This window comes from Sceloporus occidentalis, unplaced genomic scaffold, assembly GCF_023333645.1.
Source record: "Sceloporus occidentalis isolate IW3139 unplaced genomic scaffold, rSceOcc1.0.p SCAF_328, whole genome shotgun sequence".
Taxonomy (NCBI): domain Eukaryota; kingdom Metazoa; phylum Chordata; class Lepidosauria; order Squamata; family Phrynosomatidae; genus Sceloporus; species Sceloporus occidentalis.
In genome coordinates this window covers 512,501-532,355 of record NW_028317308.1, presented here as the reverse complement: position 1 = coordinate 532,355, position 19,855 = coordinate 512,501, and the positions used below count along the sequence as shown (strand labels likewise).

Sequence of the window (19,855 nt, the reverse complement as noted above, 5' to 3'; positions counted from 1 at the left end):
CCTCGGTTGGAGCTGCAGGAGGTTCAGGTCTGCAGAAAGAAGTCTCTAGGCTCATATATTCATCTTCTAAGTATAGGGCAATAGAACCAGTGATCCTTACTGGGGTGGGGGGGGGGTCTATGTCAGATATAAGAGTTGTTTCTTTCGTCGTAACAATGTTTCATTCATCCCTCCACAGATAAAACTTGCCTGGCAATCTCTGCAATGCTGACTGCCGTATGTAGCTCTCTGGGTAACCAACCATCAGAGGCACCAGGCTCTCCGTCCACGACTGACCTCTCCTTGAAGTCGTACCCACTATCTCCAGATCCTGACCCAGGAGCCCCAATTCAACAGGAGAACATACAGGACTCCCCGTACCCTTCTGCTGAGCGCTACACATCCTTGTCTTCCGTGAGAGTCTCGAGCCAGACTTTTGCGGGTCGTGAATCCGTGGACAACTCGTTCTCCAAATTCCTGCACCCATCCCTTGAGATGTCCCACCCATATGAGCCCTGGATTAGACCCCCGGTTCCTGGGGGCTCAGGAGAGGAGAGTGGAGTCCCTTCGTGGTGGGATCTTCACGTTGGCACAGGTTGGATGGATATGCAGCCGGGTGCCGGAGGATTTCCCAGTCCTTCATCACACCAGGCACCTCTGGGAGGGTATGGCACAGAGCTCTGTGTCCCTCCCCCACACATGCTTCCTCCTACCCCTCATCTCATGGGAGGTTTGGACCCTGCTATAGAATCTCACTCTGCAGACCAGGGCACAGATGGGTCCCCTCGTCCCAAAGGAACCCGACGGGCAATGCCACGTAGTTCGGCCCAAGCAGCCTGCCGGTGCCCAAACTGCCAGGAAGCTGAACGTGGAAGTACGAGCGCAGAGGGGGCTAAACGTAAAAGCCTTCACAACTGCCATATTCCAGGCTGTGGGAAGGCGTACGCCAAGACGTCCCATCTGAAGGCCCACCTTCGCTGGCACAGTGGAGATCGACCCTTTGTCTGCAACTGGCTCTTCTGTGGAAAGAGATTTACTCGAAGTGATGAGCTTCAAAGACACCTACAGACCCACACAGGGGCAAAGAAATACCCTTGTCCCTCTTGTAGCCGTGTCTTCATGCGCAATGATCACCTTACCAAGCACATGAAAACCCATGAGAGTGAGACCCGAGGATCCTCAGAGGCAGCCAGTAAGACCAAAAACGAACCAGAGGAGAGCAGCAGGAGTCGCACAAACTGATATCTATCTGCTGACCCAGCACTGTAGAAGTTTAGAAAGTGGCCACCCCATTCCCTCCCCACTAATAGGATAAGGGGCTTTATCATGCCTTTATTTATTTTGTAGATAGCGTAGATATCTGGCAGCAACAGCCCAAACTACCTCCCACGGTATATACCAAGCAAATGGCCCGACATATGTAGGAAAGTATTTCCAGGGACAGACGGCACAAATGACTGAGCAGTGATGGTGTTAGGGTGAGGGCAGGGGAGATGTGGCACTCACTGGGAAAGGAGCACAAGAGGATGACAAGGGAACAAGATCAAGGAAAAATGCGGGTGAAGTGTTGCATGGGGAGTTAAGTGTATGTATTACAACACTACTCTCTCCCACTCAGGGCCGGACTGCGGATAACGAGGCAGCCTTGGGACTTTAAGGCCAGCTGCTGCCTATTAACATAAGCGTGGCCAACGACTAGATACGACAGTCCACACTAAGTTTTTATGCTCACGTAGCACGCAGCCGTGCATAAACAGCCGGAGGCCGAACTCCGCAGAAGCCGATCTGCCGCTGTCAGCCTGCGGCCCACCAGGCAAATGCCCGGTACGCCAGATGGCCAGTCCAGGCCAGCTCCCACCAATAATGTGATTAAGTACTTATAATCAGAATTCACTAGAAATATAAGATGTAAAGCGAGCCTATGGTAAAGTTTTTCTAACTTCTGGGAGAGCAGCATTAGTGTAGAATTAGTGCAGGGAGAGGGGAGCCTAAAGGAAAACAATACAAATGCAGACCGAGGGCAATTATTCCCAACATCGGGTCTGGGGTTTCTGGGAAGGGTCGGCAGGTCCCTTTTACTCAACTTGTTCAGAGATACTATTTTGTTTCTGCACTAAAACAGACATATTTATCTCTGCCGTAGCATTCCGTAGAGCGGGGTCTATGTTAACCCCTCCACACCCTCTGCTCTCGTTAATCTGTGGGTGGGGGGCTGCCCCTCCTGCACACTGACTCTCCCCATGTTATGGGGGAATGTGCCTATAAAACTGGGTGTGGAGGGATACGGGCAGAGAACAGCTCCACACCCAGAGAGGCTCCGGCACGCTGCTAACGAAGACCTGCACGCTGCTGTCTTAACCCCTTCACTGCTAGCCAGTCCGGGACTGAAAAGGTGTGTGGGTCGTTCAGCTGATGCACAATGGTGAACCAAGGATACTGTAAAAATATATTTCACCCACATCGGACAAATGCGGTATCTCCTGTGTCCTTCAACTCATTGCTATGCCTGATGTTCCACATCGTCATTCCAAGAATGAACCTTCCAAGGGATGAATGACATCTTCAGTACCGGCACATGAGTGACGGTGGGTTGTGCTGGATTAGAGACCCTTTAGGACCCCAGGCACATACTGCTGCATTTGTAATGCGGGGTCTTATAACACGACCCACTGACCATACACCTCCAGGTTACAGTAGTTTACACAGCACTGTGTACTACTACATGGTCAACCGCAGTATGCTGGTAGATTATCCATAAAGCACCAGGCCCCAGCCAGCGCTTAGAGTATAGCTAGGTACATGTGCCTAATCTGTGTAATTTATTAGAAACAGTAAAAAAAAAAGGTGAGGGGTCAGATAGGGACATGGCCAGTAATTAATCACGTGTAGTTTATTACAATTATTAGTTGATTTAGTGCAATGCAGAGAAAATTTGTATTTCTCTCTTTTGGAGATTTAACAATTTCAGAATTAACCATATGAGTGCCAGAGAGCCACGTTGCCTGCCTTTCAGGTACTTGTAAAATTAAAGGGAACCTTGTGTTAATAATGTCACACGGCTGTTGAAAATTCCACCCTGGTGTATTATTTTAAAGAGTGGCTTATGTGATGTATTTTTTACATGTTTTATGTAGAGTAAATCATTTTCTTATAGTAGTAGATTTTCTATAACCATCTCCAAAGTAGAAATCTGGTTACCCTAACTTTCAAAGCAGATTGCCAGCCGGTGTCTAACCAGACCTCCTATTATCCTAAACTTGGAGCTGTGGTTTAAAGGGGGGGCTGTCTTTTTCTAAATTATCTTCAATAATTACTTCTGTTTTGTTTATTGTATTGCTGTAAAAAAATACCAGTTTATATATTTTATATTTTGTTGTCCTGTATATAAACGCAACCATCTTACGCCCGCACCGCCTAGTAAACTGATGGCTCCTCTTTTGACTACACATGGCGTAAACATTCTACACTCAAAACTTAAGCTCACTCCCCAAAACTGACCTTTGTGAATTTATTATATGAAAAGACAGCGAAGAATATTCCGCATAATGTATGGTCAACATTGTCTGCTGTGTTCTGACGAAACTTTAATGACTTTAACTTTAATGACTGTTATTAAGCAGGATATAGGCAACATTCCAAAAAAAACAAATAAAATATTACATGACAGCCTATCATTTGGTTATCTCTTCATCTATATCAAACAGAAAATAACCTAATGGCAGCATTGGGGTTACTTTCATGGGCGTCTATTGAAATTCTTCGGGGGGGGTATGGGCTCAACGGGGGGGGGTAGGTTACCTGGGGCATATAGGAGTGTCCATTACCATCTTTATATTTTTTCTTTGATTTATTTATTATTTTTTTGTAGAGGGCGGTATTTCCTTTAAAGGTGGGAATGATCATTTTACTACCGTGAGGACTTTATTCCCTCTGTCTCTTGGTGGTGCTGTTTGTAGGTTAGGGAGAAGCATGCAGCCATCAGCCATGTCCTAACAATTGCCTAAATGAAAGGGGGCATTTTTGGCTAGGCTCTTAGGTTTGGCCCCTCTGCACTCCCTTTGAGGCACTCGGTGTTCAGCTTGGATCTGGCCAATGCAACGCTGGGGCCATTTTGATCCTATAACACAGCACCTAAGCAACTTATGGATAGGTAAGAGCAAGAGAAGAGAGATCTGTGTGTCTCGTGGATGTAGCAGAGGAGTGGAGTCTGGAAACATTCACAAAACGAGTCCCCGCCACATAGTTGCACCACTAGTCATTGCCAGCTAGGACCTTGGGTGCCACTTGACTCCATCTACCAGGACTTGTAGAGAGTTTATATTAAAGGAAATTATACCCCAAAGGTGTGGCGTAATGATCTTATCAATATTTGGAGTCATTTTTGCAGTAGCTATTTTTATGTACATGATTGTCATGTATTTTCTAATTAACTTCATATATTTGGGAGACATACATCATAGGGAGAGTGATTTTAATTTTTTTGTTTTTAAGAAATTTGTTTTTAAGAAACATTGGGACGTATTAAAATAACTGCAGCCATACAGGATCATTTGTTGGTAAATGGTAAAGATTTGATACTATTAAAAAAAGCTAATTACAACTTCCTATTAATCTAGTATGCTATATTGTTTACAAAAATAAATATTTGGTTTATTTCCTATGGTTTTTTTTGAGCTACAAGTCCGCTAATATAAAATATATTGCTCTACCCAACCTGGTATCTCAAACTTTTTCTGGGACCACTTGTTCAAGTAATCATATATTATTATGCCTATAGATTTGCTAGGACAAGGTATAGGTATATTTTTTGTATATGTATGTGAGTGACAATGCCTGCTTGATTTGGGGGGTAGCAGTTTGCATTTTATTCAGTATTTCCCTTTATTATTAGAAGCAAAAACAGCCTTTATTTAATGGGGATACATTTTTTTTCTGTGTTGGTCTAATAAAATCTAAGGTTACATAAGCTTTTTATTGGGCCAACATATTAAAAAAGGTTGTAAAGTTACATAAACTTTCAGAACCCAATAAAATATATCAACACACGCACTACAAAAAGAGAGGAGTATAGTGCAAAGGATCTGTGGATTAACACCGCAGAGATGTTATTAGATCACGAGGATAGCTAATAAGGGTGATCTGTTCCAGGCAGGCAATGAATGAATGAATGAATGAATGAATTCCATAGTCAATGATCAGAAGTAGTTGAGTCCTCGCTCCCAGTACACACACCGGTAGGACTCTTTTAGCTTTAAGTCCCCCCCCCCCCCCCCCCATAATGAACTAATCATTTTTAACGGAGACATAAAAATGTGTTTAGTTTGCAATGAGTTTGTGTTTTTGGTGGGGAAGGGAAGGAGGGAGCTCTGTCTGCTGTAACGCAGGCGTCGAGATGGTGAGTAGTCTATATAATCCATGAATCAGCGTCTCCTGTGGGATTTGTGGTCTCTGCGGACATGATCCTGGGATGGGCGGACGGCGTTTTTACAAACTAAACGCAGGAAGGAGCTGCGACAATTTGGAGGACGGAGCAGCAGCAGCCGCCGCCGCCGCGTTCTGCTGAAGAATCCCCAAACCATAATGCAGACGCAGGGCACAAAGAGTGTGTTTGTAGTAAACGTTCTACACATTACTGTAACTACTGCTCAACAATTTCTTTTTTCTTCACATCCATGCATTTTAATACAATATGCCCCAGATTTTTGGTTCCGCGTACATTTACACATAGTGCTTTATTTACTAAGGAGGGAGCTTGCAGAAGAAACGATGAGATGTCACAGGGGAGTTCCGACACCTTTTGGCCCCTTGCTAAAAATGTACACACGCTCTCACTCCAACATCCTCACTCTATCATCACACCTATGACACCTCATAGCCTTGCATGACATTGCCTTGCTCAGAACCCTCTGAAAGTTTGTGACATTATAACGATGTGCCACCAGGCAACGGTTTCAGCGCGTGCGGCCAGCAGGTGGATATTCCCAGCCGCATAGAACATGATGTATCCACGCACGTATCCGGCTATCACCCGCACTTACATCATCAGGCGGACACCGGACTTAACGTGCCAGGGCCACCCTATCATCACTAGTCCGGCCCTGCCTTTGGTTGCCATTCTATTTGGTTGACTCGGGTTTCCTGAGACCGGCGTTACACACATAAGACGTATAATAACGTCCAGGCTCAGCTAGTGGGTAACAGAGCAGAGTACCCCCCCCATCTCTTCACTTTTAACTGCAAACATCTAACATTCATCACCAAGCACCCCGATTTACTATGGTTTTGTTTCTAATGCCTTCATCCATAACAAACAGAAGGAAGGAAAATACACTGGCTTATAATGGTTATTGTGCTGGCTGAGAATGCTGGGAGTTGTACACCACAAGCCTCACATATAACCCGTGCCCACACTCTACCCCGAAGGACTCGTGCACCTGTTCATTCGCTCACTTCCGCTCGCGGCTGCCAGCAGCACGTGACCTCCTCAGTCAGCTGACTTAGAACGTGACTCGGGTCCTCGGTGCGTAACTCTTACTGCAACCGGGGCTGGTAAGCAAAACCGGCTGGAGGCAGGGACTGCGGGCCACAGCATAGGGAAGAAGGAAGCTGTAGGGACTGCGGGCCACAGCACAGGGAAGAAGGAAGCTGTAGGGACTGCGGGCCACAGCACAGGGAAGCTGCAGGGACAGATTTGGGGAGTCGATGAGTGAATATTATGATGGGGGGTTGGTATAGATAAATGCCCCCAGTGGGCACTAACTTTGTGTGAGGCAGATGCGTAACTAAGTTAATACAGGAAGTACGTGTATGTTATATTTGTTCCTGTCTATCCATTGTACAGCGCTACAGAATATGATGGTGCTATATAAAACAATAAATCATAATATTGGTGTTAGAAGTAAATGTATACGTAGATCATATATATATATATAATATATATAATATAATGCGTTTCCCTGCGTGTGTAGAAACATGTCTCTCGGCCGTTGCCCCAGCTCCTGTGACTGCTTTGTTTCGCTGCCTCCGGCTTCTATTGCTCCTGTTGTGATCTTCGGGAAGAACTCCGACCGGCCTCGGCATGAGGTCCAGGAGGTGGTTTATTACCCCCGCGCCACTCACCCTCCAGGATCCAGAGTCATGGTGAGCTCCGGCACTTATAACCTACGCATTGCTGTGAAAATATAACGGTGAGCCGCCCGTGTAAATCGCTGACGCTAATTAATGTCCTTTGTTCAGTGTACGTTCCTGGAGGTGGACCAGGCACCCGAAACTCAAGCGGTTCTGTTGAGTCGCCCATCTTGGTTGTGGGGGGCAGAGATGGGCGCCAATGAGACGGGGGTCTGTATTGGGAATGAAGCGGTGTGGACCAAAGAACCAGTAACAGAGGGCGAAGCCCTACTGGGTATGGACTTAGTCAGGTGAGACCATTTAAAAATGGGGCAATTGAACCGTCTTGCTGTTATCCTCCAGAAGTTATTGTTTTATAAAGCGACATCGTATTCCGCAGTGGGATGTACTTCCTGTGACTATATGTAACGGCTCCTTATAGATAAGTCTATATATATATATATATATATATATATATATCTGTGGCGTTTGCTGTCCCTGCAGACTTGCGCTGGAGCGAGCCTCTTCTGCTCAGGATGCAATGCAGGTCATCACCGAGCTCGTGGAGCGCTATGGTCAGGGGGGGAGCTGCAGGGAAGAACCCGAGCCCTTTATATATCACAACACGTTCCTGCTGTGTGACCGCATGGAGGCGTATGTCCTGGAGACCACTGGGCCGTACTGGGCAGCAGAGAGGATTACTGGTGAGATAACATATATTAGTGTGCATGGATGTCTGCATGATCTATAGACGTTACCAGAGTGTAGTGGTAAATGTACGTGTTTGATGAACGCGTGCTACGTTTTTTTTTCTCTCACAGAGGGAGTTCGGAATATTTCCAATCAGTTAAGCGTCTCGGTTCCATGGAAGGAGCATCCACAGCTTCGCTCGCATGCGGTAGAGCAAGGATGGTGGGACGGCCACGGGGAGTTCAGCTTCAGTGCTGTGTATTCTCTGGAAAAGCAGCCCGAGCGAATGGAGGCAGCAAAGAAGAGGTACAAAGCAGGAAAGGAACTTCTGCAGCGGCAAGAAGGTGAGGAGAGAGGAGGAGGTGGATGAAAGGATTTGAGGATGAGGGAAAACCGCGGCACAATATGGAAGGATGCAGTAAGACTTTAATGTAGGAGAAGCATTGAAAGTGGAAATGTCAGTGCCCATAACATGTTATAAGCTATACTGTATCCATGCTTCAGTATCTGGTTATCTTTAGGGCAGATCACAGTGGATTCCATGCTACAGATCTTGCGTGACAAGGACAGTGGTATTTGCATGGACTCTGGTGGCTTCTGTACCACATCCAGTATGGTATCCGTGCTTCCGCGTTGCCCCAACTCACCCTGTATTCATCTGATGACTGCCACACCAGACCCATCAAGGTGAGTGACCGGTCACAATATGTCTACATTCATTCGTTTTATATCACTTAGAGGTATAAACCTCGTCTCTTTCTATTTACTGCAGGTCTGTGTTCAAACCTTTTGTCTTTGACCCACTAGTAGGCCAGGTCCCTTGGGTGCTATCACCCACCTTTGGAGATGATGACCCTGTCAAGAAGATGCCTCGGTTTCAGACTCAGGTTGATCGAAGGCATGAGTTATACATACACCAGCAGAGGGTGCTGGAGGTCTGCAAAGGCAAAGAGGTATGACCGGGTAACATGGAGGGTCCTTTGCCAGAGATTTCTGTCTGCTGGCTAATAAATTTCTGTCTGCTGGCTAATAAAACTACCCTCAAACTAAGTGATGAAACAAATATTTAAGATCGCTGCTAATGTTATCTCTGTGTTGACAGGATTCTGAACAAAGGTTACATGTCAAGCAGAAGGAGCTGGAGGCTGATAATCTTGAGTTGGTGAAGAAACTCCTAGATAGAACAACCACTGACTCTATAAACCTGGGTGACCTCTTCCTAACCTGTGTTGAGAAGGAATTAACATTGTACAGAGGGGAAATTATATGAACTATGAAACATCAGAAATGACCGGTGATTTGAGATAATAAATAATGTTTAATACATAATACACATTCATACCCCTGGATCATTTCCTTTTACCCCCTGGAAGATTGAGTCCCGGTTTAGTTGACAATGCGGCTGTTTTCTGTGTGAGCTGCGATGGAATTGGGGCATTTACAGGTCTCGGTTTTCTTGAAGGGGCGGATGCGGTCTGTCTCTCATTTCGATCAAGTTGAGAAGCAGCAGCCATCCCTTGTGTTTGAGACGACTTTGGGCCAGTCTGGTGCGGTTTTGGGCAATGAGCACTTTGGGGCATTTTCCGAGGTAAGGATAAGTTTGGACCAACTCCTGATCTATTCTGTTCTGAGGAAGAACCCCTTTCTGACTTACAAAAACTATTTGATGTGGTCTTAGCTCTGACAGAGGATTTAGCGTTAGACCCTTGGATGGCAGTGACGGTGGTGCCTACAGAATTTTTTTCAGATGAAATTGGCGACTCTAGTTTCTTTTTCACCTTTGTGTGACATTGTGCTTTACTGTTGCATACAGTAGAGGACCTGGTGTGAAGCTTTTGGGAGCCCTTCTTACATTTATCTAATGATTCCGAAGTGCAGGGATTTAGCTCAGTTAAGGGGACAGAAGAATCCCTCCCAGGTGAAACAAGGTTTTTTAAATCTTGGGTGTCATTCAGCTCCTCCAGACGGAGTTGGTGTTCTTTCAAAGCTCTATCTCTTCTCTGGTGAGACCGTCTAAGCAGTTCGTGAGACAGAGAGGTGAGCGCTCCTACAAAGATGAAATACATGTTACACTTTAGCTTGTCTTGCAAACTAAAATAGGTGGTATATTGCTGTTTTTTGCTTTTCTTTACTGGACCTTATAAAGGCCAGGGTATGTTTGGCCCTAGAATGTTATTGCTGAATTAAGGTGAATTCCATGGTGGCCTGCAGGTTATGAAGAGACTTCTGAAGAGGATACCAAAGAGTACCAAATGTCATCAGAAGGTTGCTACAAAACAAGAGTACCTGGGTTTCCGCATAGGCTGATGTCATCACTGTCACTGTCCTCATCTCCTTCATGACTCATTTGAGGCTCTGGGTTAGATCCATCTCTCACAATCTCCCCGTCCAGCTCTTGAAGAAGGGGCAAAGCCCCCAGTAGTTCCTGTCTGAAAAAAATCAACTACTTTATCTTATGTTCAGTGTATAATTTCTTTGCGGGCAAGCAGTTTTAACCCTCCTATGATATTCTTGTTGTGTCACTCAGTGAGACCCATGGTCAGATCCCAGTGTGTCCAACTCCATCTCACCTATAGAAATTTTTCTGGGTGCAGACGTTCCCTGTCAAATCCAAGATAAGCAATCCAAGGGGCAACTCTCCTGTGCACAAAAGAGGGATCGCGGGTAGTGAGTAGAAGTTGCTCTATGTAGAAATATTGGCAATTTTTATTGCTCTCTCAGCTGTTTGATGCCAAACATTAACACACAATTCAGAAAGGTATGGGCAACACTCACCGGCACTAATCCTTTGTATCAAATTGTGGGACAAGTCGAGAAACTTCAGATTTTGCAGACAACGGAGGTTTATAACTTCTTCAATCCTATTCCCTGAAAGGCTCAAAAACCTTCAACAAAAGATGATAATATTTTTCCAAACAGCTTTAAAGCCGAACAAAATAACATGCAGTACAATAGTGTAAAAAATGGGGTTGCAGGCTAAAGGGGGCCTATCTGTTAAAGGGTGGTCCTATACAAGTCCGCTAACAAAGAGTGCAAATTGAAGTACTTTGACCCCTTTGTGAAACAGGGTTTTACTCCCCTAAGTGACTGGAGCTTTTTGCCAATTTTAGCACATCTTTGTCCGCTGATGATTCCCCTTCTCCATGTTTAGTGTACCCACACAAATTATGTATTTCAGGAACAGATGGGTCTTTCTCTGTATAGTCATTTAGAATGAATTAAATGTCTGAGAGCCCCTGTAACTCTCCAACGAGCTGGAGCTGGCTGACGGGGAGTATGCGCGCATGCACACTACTGCTTAGGAGATGCGTTCAGGTTAACCTACGTAGTCAGCATCTCCAACAGAAGTGCCAAACTGAAGCCATTAAGGACATTGGGTTGTATGCTCTCAATATATACTCACCTGAGATTTTTGAGTGCATCTAAATTTTCAATCTTCTTAATTAGGTTCTAATTATTAAAAGAAAACAAAATATTATTCACGTGACAGACATGGTAAGCTTCTCTTAATGCAGTATTTATATACCACTGGTATAAGTCCCCCCCTCTGGGTATTTGTGATGGTATTAGTTAGAAAATATACATAATCAGTATGTTTGAGGCACCCAGCAAAGCATCAGTAGATCAGTTCCTCTATGATGGGCTGGAATGAGATCATTTACATCCAATATATGGCACAATTGGGTGGGATCAGTCTCTAAGTTTAAAGTCCTATTAAAGATGTTTAGGGTCACCCAGCAGGTTTTCTCTTAAAGATACTAGCTATTTTTGAGAGTAGATGATAACTCATTCCGTTACCTTCTGGAGATACAAACTGCGTACGTCTCGCACAACGTCTAGATTAGCCAAGGTTGTTATTCCTTCTCTGTCAAGTCTGACGGTGCTCAGATGTCGCACTGCATGGAGCCTGAGGGAAACAGATTATTGTAACACAGTACATTGCTTACTGCAGGGTTCTTCAGACTTAGGGTTGGAACCCTGATCCACTGTATTACTTGGACATTTGGCTAGGCTTGCCCTGTGGTCCAAAAGTTACTCCCCACCGTAAGTACACAAATAGTGTCATGAGTGTATATGATATTATGTCATTGAATCTTGGGAAAAAACATCCCAACTAAGGTCTAAGTCTTTACATGGGCAGACTAGATGGGCCAAATTGTTCTCATCTGTCATCAAAATCTAGGTTTCTAGGTTTACTAGTGATTAAAAATATACAGGTTTATCCACTCACAATGCTTCCTCTGTATTAAGGCACAATGATGGATCTAGGTTCCTCCTTGCAATTGCAGTCAAGGTGTATTGCTGGTCGTGACCTGCTTCTGTGTCACCTATATCATAATAACATAATTATAAAAGGCATGTAATTGAGGACTGATCTAAAAAGGCTATCTTCACCTTGAGGTATATTAACTATTTCTATTTTTTTATTTAGGCCCTGAATTGCCCCCTCAAACCCTCTTAACTCAATGGCTAATTTATTTAATTGAATACTCCCCTAATACATTTCAGAGCTATCCCTGTATTGCTTTTGTACACTTACCATATAATATCTGGTTAACTAAATGAAAGACATTAGATTATGGAAATAAAGTAAAAAAAAAATCCATTCAGATTAAAATTGTAGGGCATTTTACATTCAGAAGCGAAATTCGTTGTCACTCATGCTCATTCACTCTCTCATGCTCTTTCATACTCTCATTCACTTTCTGTTACACCCCCATTCACTCTCTTGCATGCGTTGTATCCCTACTTTCTCCGCCAACCGATTCGGTCTCCTTGCCACGCAGCTCCGCTTCTTCTCTTGTGTCTTCTCGTTCTTCTGTCCTCTTTCTTCATCCGCTGCTCCTTGTCTCTTTGTCCGCTTTTTTCGTGAACATGGCCTCCCAGTGAACTTCAGCAAAATGGCGGAGCCTCCGGGCACACCGTCGCCCTCTGGAAGCTCCACCATTTTCCAGAAGTTTGCCAGCAAACCAGAATAATGAAGACAGATTCGCTGAGAAGGAAAAGCATTTCTGCAACTTTTTTCTCCTCCTATCTATCTGCATTATTTTGGCCTCCCCGTGCACTTCTACAAAGGGGGCAGAGCCACAGGACAGCCTGGAGCCTCTGCTCTGTAGCGGGAGAAGCGGACGAAGAAAGAAGACACAAGGGGCAGCAGATTAAGAAAGAAAACAGAAGTAGAAGATGCAAGACAAGAAGTGGAGCGGCGAGTCAAGGAGACACGGAATCAGTTAGTGGAGAAGGTAGGCAGACATTCAGAGAGAGTGTTTGTTTCGTTGGGGTCCCTCCACGTTTTCAGTGATTCGTATGAAGGGATTAAATTGGCAAAGTAGCAAGTGATTATTGCTGGAATCTAGCAAGCCTTATTCATTTGATTTGTGTCTTTAAACATTAAAGGATCTTAGTGGGTCAGCTAATGGATGAGGGAAAACTCATCACCGGTGTTATTTCTCCACTTTCTGTTGGCCTTCGTGGCCTCTTATTTGTTCCGTCTGCTTTCTTATAATAGAAGCCTTCTCTAGGAGAAAACTTTAAGCCCAGAAATGACTTGCTGTGATTTCCCCGCCACCCCCTGTGTTACTGCAAACCCGTACTTAGTTCCTTAGTGCTATTTCATTAACTTTTGTTTAAGTCTGTAAAGCTGGGGAGTCTCATTTAAATATCCACAAATATGAGATAACAGCAGCCATTGGTAAATAACTTGCAAAATAACCCCCAATCTATTGTATTGCATACTTTGGTGCAGTGGGGTAAAATAAGACAGTACATGATATATACCGTGTATATATATATATATATATATATATATATATATATATATAATATATAATATATATGTGTGTGTATAGCTATCATGTGCCTATAAATACCATATATTTTATCTACGCAATGTATTATTGGTATTTATTCGTAGATTTAGTGCTTAAAAGACAGCATTTCATTAAATACTCACCCCCTGCCATCCTCGTCACATTGGTCATCACGCACACCGTGAATTATAAGAACATTTACGTTATCTTGTGCTAGGTTCGAACATTTGTGCATCCTCCGGTTGCTAGGATACCTCGAGCCCCCACAATTCTACGCGCCGCCGCTCTCTGTCCTGGTTACTTCCGGTGACATGGCGACTGCCTTGGTTCGGAGGGCTGTCCGGGAGTTAGGTGAGTGGACATTCGTTCATGTGACCGGGGCTTGGGGTTATGCATGTGTAGGGTGTAGTAGCGCCAAGTATCTGAATGCACGGCTCGGTTACACATCTTCTGACAGAGGAATGCGGCGTTTGGTCCACGCGTGGGGGTCCTCCGGTGTCACAGTGACCTGTCATGCACTGCCGTCTCATAATGCGCGGTCACCGCTCGCTTACCGGTGTTATTTTTCTTTATATTGCATTTAATAAAACGTCTCTATACTCCCCTGTAACAGCCTATAGTTTTCTTTAGGACCGGACCGGTGGCGGAACAATGTACGGATTGCACCTGTGACCTATGATTGGCAGCTGTCAGAGCCGCCTCGGTGAAGGACCTTGCACTGATTTTCCTTTATTTCTAAGATGCCAGATAGAGATTTATTCTATGATTCCTGTAAATCAGAAATTGCTTCTTTTTTTGTGCGATTAACGTCCTTAAAGGAAGAGGCCGTTGGCCCGCGTTGGTCTAACGCAGGAATGTATGGGGCGGATGCATTGTCAGAGACAATCATTGGTCCCTGGGGAGAACCGCCAAATACTAGTATGATGTAACACCCGTCATCATCGTCCTCATTGATCGTCATGTTATATGCTCCTTCGTGGAGCAATGTCATGACAAAAGTCCATTGGCGCATAAAGAGGTCCGGCAGGGATCAAATACTCCAATGGGTGGATTTTTTTTTTCTCCAAAAGCCCAAAATAAGTGATTTATTCTTTTTGACGTAGTGTTTTCGGACAGCAGTGGGTTGGCTGTGTTTGGTGCTCTATTTCTCTTACGGTAGCGTGATCAATACTGCTTTGTGGTAGCCGATAGAATGGCTCTGTCTAAATCCCTCTGACTAGTGAAAGTCTGTGGAGCAAAGTCAGTATCACTCAACTGCCTGTAAGGGGGCGACCTGGTCAGATAAAGTAAGTTTATTAGAACAAAATGAGATAAATGTACATTTAGCTATTTAACTTTGAGCTAAAATACCTTAAGGCTGGGTGGCAGCTCGTGGACGGTGCTCTCCGCTCCTGATCTGTCTGTATGTATTAACGTATATATATGTTACGTGTGTGTTAACCGCCCCATTTCAATTGTACAGTGCCAAGTAGTTTGTTGACGCTTCATAAATAAAAAGTAGTAATAATAATTTAACGTTGCGTTATACAAAGTATTGAGCGTGAATGATGATAACTCCACTGCAAACTCCCACTTTCGTGAATACACCCTGTTGTGTTTTTAAAGATTTCTCTTGCCGTGTATTCCTTACGTTCTGCTTGCGGTGCTTAGTATTGGCACAATTTGACATGAAAAAAAAATGCCGTGTGGTTACATAACCCAATTATACAGACGGGGAGCGCTCGCTCACCCTGAGAGAAAAGAGAATCCATGACAGGCGATTGTGGTGAAAGTTTTAAAAAGTGGTCTCACTGAAACAGTCCTGATTTTACCGTTTTGTCGATTATTGTGGTAAAATAACCTTTCAAACTTTGCAGCGGAATATATTTATACGTAACCACCTTCGTATAACACTGCACTATATTCCATCAAGATACTTACGAGGAGGTTATTTGATGTGACATCATCACTCGATAAACAAATGACTTCAAACAGAATTTCTTTAAAAAAAAATTTCCATATTTTTTCTTTTTTTTTAGGAAATAAAAAAAAAAAATGTTTCATGTTTTTTCTATGCGTTCTGAATGCACCCAGAAACACTTCAGACAGCGCTGTAAGAACTACTGGCTTTTGGAAGCCTAAGAAGGGCTGGTCCATAAAGTCATCTAGTGCTACATATGAGCTCTGACAGGTTATTACAGTTCATTATCTGCCGATGGAGTTACACGCAGAGCCCAACAATAATTGTAACTTTTATATCCGTATATTTTAGCTGTAATTGTTCGGATGTAAAGGAGGATATTTTTTAGTGACAGCAGATGGCGCATAGAGACAGAAATATATTATCAGGTGTTGCTGTCGCAATCTTATATTACGCTGTAAAGTCTGATAATCATTCTGACCCCCCCCCCCCCCCGTTATCATTAGCATCCACATCGTTTTGGGTTACCTTTCTTTTAAGTTGTCGTCGTTAATACTTTTTTATTATATTGATATTTGATTCATATCTTCATGTTGTCCCAATCTATTCTCTACTATGTTTCTGCAAACCAATGTTTGATTGGCTGTATGGTTTATATTAACTCAGCAGGGTTTGTGTAAAAAAGAGCGTTTTTGGGGGGCAAGCGGTTGTCTCTTTTTTTTCCTGCCAGGCTCTTTTTTTTTTTTTTTTTTTTTGCAGCGCCACCAGCTCTGTTTTATCGCAAACCCTCATTTTTTCACCTGCATGTTTTCTTCGTGTTCTTACTGCTTTTCCCCTCTTTCAGGACGGCTCCCGTCTCTGCAGAGTATTCGGCATGGCTCTAAAGCAGTCACACGTCACAGAAAAGCGATGCACTTTGAGAGGCAAAAGATGTTGGCTGTTACAGAATACATTCCTCCGAAACCTGCTATCCCAGAAGAATGTCTCGCCCCAAAGAGCAGACGCGCTCCCATAGAAGAGGTAACGATGGTAGGAGCGCAAAAAAAAAGCAAATAACAGGCTTATGACAATATGTCGTAGTCTAAGGAACCTTTACTTCACTGAGGAGGTGGTAGATACGTGAAAGAGCCTCCCAGCACAAGTGGTAGAGGTTAATACAGCAAGGGAATTTAAACATGCACAGAATTGGCATATGGCTCCTGAATATAAGAAAAGACTAATGATAGATTCTTTATAACTGTAATAATGATCAAACTAGATAGGGCGACTGATTATCTGTATTCATTCCTATAAAAGGTAAACATGTATGAGTGATATATATATATATATATATATATATATATATATAATAAACACCCATAAACTCATCTCTATTTTCCCCAGGATAACCCCTTGGTGCAGCTTCTGTGCAGCCAGCTGAACTCCGTGCTACAAGAATGTAAAATGGTGGCCGTGTTTCAGAGAAATGCTGTTGGATCTGAGGATCTGCTCCTGTTGAGGCACGGACTCCTAAAGCATGGGATTCAGATAAAGCATTTCTCCAATCAGGTACCGTGACTGAAAATATATATACAGAATATAAAAGGGACAGGAGAAAGATATGTAAAAGGGTTAATGCAAACCTAATGGTGGACCCAGAGCGGTATATAATATAAGAATGTAGGTTAGAAATGGTGGGTAAGCCTTGCTTGTCTGTCTCCAGGTGGTAAAGAAGTCATTAGTCCAGTGTCAGCTTCAAGCAATGGAGCCGCTGTTCATAGGACAAACTTTCCTAATTGTGAGCCATGATGTTAAAGTAAAGGAAATGCTGCAGAATGTACGAAAGGTGCCTCAGGTCGAGCTCTTGGGTGAGTATGGACATTGTTGGTTGAAGGACACGGTCCCATGCTACTTCCTCTGCTTGATAAAGGCTGCCCTCTCCCCGAGCAAAGTGTTTGGACTTCCTCTGCCCTCTCCCCACACGTCCGCTTTGTCTCTGCAGGAGCCTGTATAGAGCGGAGGTTGCTGAGCCGTCAGGGAGTGATGGCCTACTCCAAGATGCCTAGTTTGGAGAGCCTGCAGAGCCAGGTTGTGGGGACGCTCTCAGCGATGGCAGCGCAGACCTGCTCTCTACTTGCACAACATTCTACCCAACTCTGCAGCAACCTGGAGCAACATATCAAGGAACAAAGTGCAGAGGAGAAGAGTACATGAAGAACGCAGAAGTGTACGTTAATTATGTAAGCGTTTCTAATAAAACCAGTTATGTGTATAAAACATTTTTTATTACTGAATTTTCTTGGAAACTGTACACAACAATATCTGCACTGTGCCTGCACGCCAAATGACCAGCAAAGTGTCACTGGAAACCAGCATGTCCTTGTCATGGGGTGATAAGTCAGCAAGCCAGCGTTCCACCATAGTAATTGCCAATGGTGTCAGTTTTTGTTAATCTTTTTTACTGGCTGAAGAAACCGCAGTAGGCCGTATCTGTGCTCCTGTCGCACGTGGATCCGTCCAAGCTGTAAGGAGACAGTCGTCTCCGTTTGCTTTCCTCACATCCTGCAAAGTTTGTGGGCTGGTCCCGGGGGTCTTCCTCTTTCCCCCTGGTCTCCAGCAGTGGATGAATCCAAGTGAAGTGTGTAGGATTTGGGTTAGGATGGTACTGTGTGTGACCCGTCCATGGTGAGGCGAGTGTGTGATCAGGGTAATACCCTAGATGCGAAGGCTGAGGGTAACATTTTATTGCGTATGTTGCTGCCATCTTGCCCGTATTGTCATATGGTGTGTAATCCAGGTGCTGTGCCATGTTTTGCTGTGATAAGTACCACGGCGGAGGTTCCTTCTGCTCCACTGGATATAGCCGAGCGTGGCTCAGTGAATCTGGTAAAAAAGGTGGAAAGCAAATGGGGGATGATGGAGAGAGACGCTCCGTGCCAGAGGGGAGAGTGAGCCTGCAGAAACATGGAAGAAAAGTTAGGTACCACTAAAAACCACTATGCACGCAACAAGTACATATACAGCATGCGTGTGTAATTGCACATGTAACTGTATATACCTTGTACCTCATATACAAACATTTATCAGAATCTTCTCTTGGTCAGACTTTTTTAAAACCATGTAACCCGTTTCATGTTTATACTTACATGTCGCAGTGATCCCGGAATCCTTTGGCGAATGGATTGTGATCGATTTTCAGCTGTGTGATCTGCATGAAACAGACGTGAGATTGTAAATATTGTAGGGCACATTCTATGTATAAACAGATCTCACGTATGAGCTGTATGAGTTATTTGTAGAACATGCAGTTGATGCGACATACAAACATACATAAATCATACACGGGCATTGATCCTTACGTCTGCATTCTGATACGCTGTCACTGCAATGAACTGAGTTTCAGGAAAGGTGAAGAGATGACTCTGGGCATCGGCGCTCTCAGACTCCTGCACCCCGGTCACGTGAAGCTGCGGCTGGTATTTGTGCAGAGACTGGAGCACCACCATCTGCAGAGACAAGCAGCAAAAGTCACAGCCGTAGAATAAAAGCCGGCTACGTTTTTAATTTCCGCACAATCGTTCAGTACGGAGGTCTCTGGAGCTGTGCTGCAAAATGGTTTTATGCCTTAATCTCTATCTACTAGCATAACCTTTATCAAAAGACAAATACGCCAGGTGACCGCATACTGTCCTGGCTGGCACATGCGTACTGTCCTGGCTGGCTGGCACATGCATACTGTCCTGGCTGGCTGGCACATGCATACTGTCCTGGCTGGCACATGCATACTGTCCTGGCTGGCTGGCACATGCATACTCTCCTGGCTGGCTGGCACATGCATACTCTCCTGGCTGGCACATGCGTGCTGTCCTGGCTGGCTGGCACATGCATACTCTCCTGGCTGGCTGGCACATGCATGCTGTCCTGGCTGGCTGGCACATGCATGCTGTCCTGGCTGGCACATGCATACTCTCCTGGCTGGCTGGCACATGCATACTCTCCTGGCTGGCTGGCACATGCATACTCTCCTGGCTGGCACATGCATACTCTCCTGGCTGGCTGGCACATGCGTACTCGACCAGTGTTTTGGGTTTTTACTTTTTTGTTATTAGACCTCTTGAAGAATACCCAGTTGCTCACTTCCGAGTCTTGTACGCCTCCACGATTATCAATTCCCTTGGTGCTGACTGCTCCCTGCCTATTTCTGCACCCCTACTGGTGTCAGTGGTTCTGTTTAAAGCCTTCGTTTTATTATTATTCCTATTTTATCGTAACTATCTTCATAGTGTGTTTTCACAAGCAAATTGTTAATAAACTGACAAATATGCCAAATATAAATTTTTTATTTCCTAGGTAGATATTTGGGTCAGGGTAAGGCAGTAGTTAACTTGGC

At 44.4% G+C, this 19,855-nt stretch overlaps 3 protein-coding genes across 3 annotated transcripts; all 3 read left to right on the top strand.

Moving 5' to 3' along the window:
- Positions 1-204: 204 nt before the first annotated feature.
- LOC149274512 (transcription factor Sp6-like) lies at positions 205-1,221 on the top strand. The gene has a single exon (XM_089505441.1). It carries the CDS (start codon positions 205-207, stop codon positions 1,219-1,221), a length of 1,017 nt encoding a protein of 338 aa, XP_089361567.1.
- Positions 1,222-6,975: 5,754 nt separating this feature from the next.
- Positions 6,976-9,046, top strand: LOC149274511 (secernin-2-like). Its single transcript, XM_089505440.1, has 7 exons — positions 6,976-7,119; positions 7,216-7,397; positions 7,591-7,790; positions 7,908-8,120; positions 8,298-8,463; positions 8,549-8,729; positions 8,879-9,046. Exons 1-7 carry the CDS (start codon positions 7,117-7,119, stop codon positions 9,044-9,046), a joined length of 1,113 nt encoding a protein of 370 aa, XP_089361566.1. The 5' UTR covers positions 6,976-7,116.
- A 4,851-nt stretch (positions 9,047-13,897) lies between these two features.
- On the top strand, positions 13,898-17,679 carry LOC149274510 (large ribosomal subunit protein uL10m-like). Its single transcript, XM_089505438.1, has 5 exons — positions 13,898-13,937; positions 16,331-16,506; positions 16,870-17,034; positions 17,189-17,333; positions 17,468-17,679. The coding sequence occupies exons 1-5, from the start codon at positions 13,898-13,900 to the stop codon at positions 17,677-17,679; spliced, it is 738 nt and encodes a 245-aa protein (XP_089361564.1).
- Positions 17,680-19,855: the final 2,176 nt, after the last annotated feature.

What these genes read in the sequence shown, in the direction of transcription:
- LOC149274512 (XM_089505441.1), top strand. Translation starts at nt 205, where the DNA reads ATGCTGACTGCCGTATGTAGCTCTCTGGGTAACCAACCATCAGAGGCA.
- LOC149274511 (XM_089505440.1), top strand. An exon ending in CTGGGTATGGACTTAGTCAG is followed by an intron (nt 7,398 to 7,590) that starts GTGAGACCATTT and finishes CTGTCCCTGCAG; the next exon opens with ACTTGCGCTGGAGCGAGCCT. An exon ending in GCCACACCAGACCCATCAAG is followed by an intron (nt 8,464 to 8,548) that starts GTGAGTGACCGG and finishes TATTTACTGCAG; the next exon opens with GTCTGTGTTCAAACCTTTTG.
- LOC149274510 (XM_089505438.1), top strand. Translation starts at nt 13,898, where the DNA reads ATGGCGACTGCCTTGGTTCGGAGGGCTGTCCGGGAGTTAG. An exon ending in GAGGGCTGTCCGGGAGTTAG is followed by an intron (nt 13,938 to 16,330) that starts GTGAGTGGACAT and finishes CCCCTCTTTCAG; the next exon opens with GACGGCTCCCGTCTCTGCAG. An exon ending in GACGCGCTCCCATAGAAGAG is followed by an intron (nt 16,507 to 16,869) that starts GTAACGATGGTA and finishes TATTTTCCCCAG; the next exon opens with GATAACCCCTTGGTGCAGCT.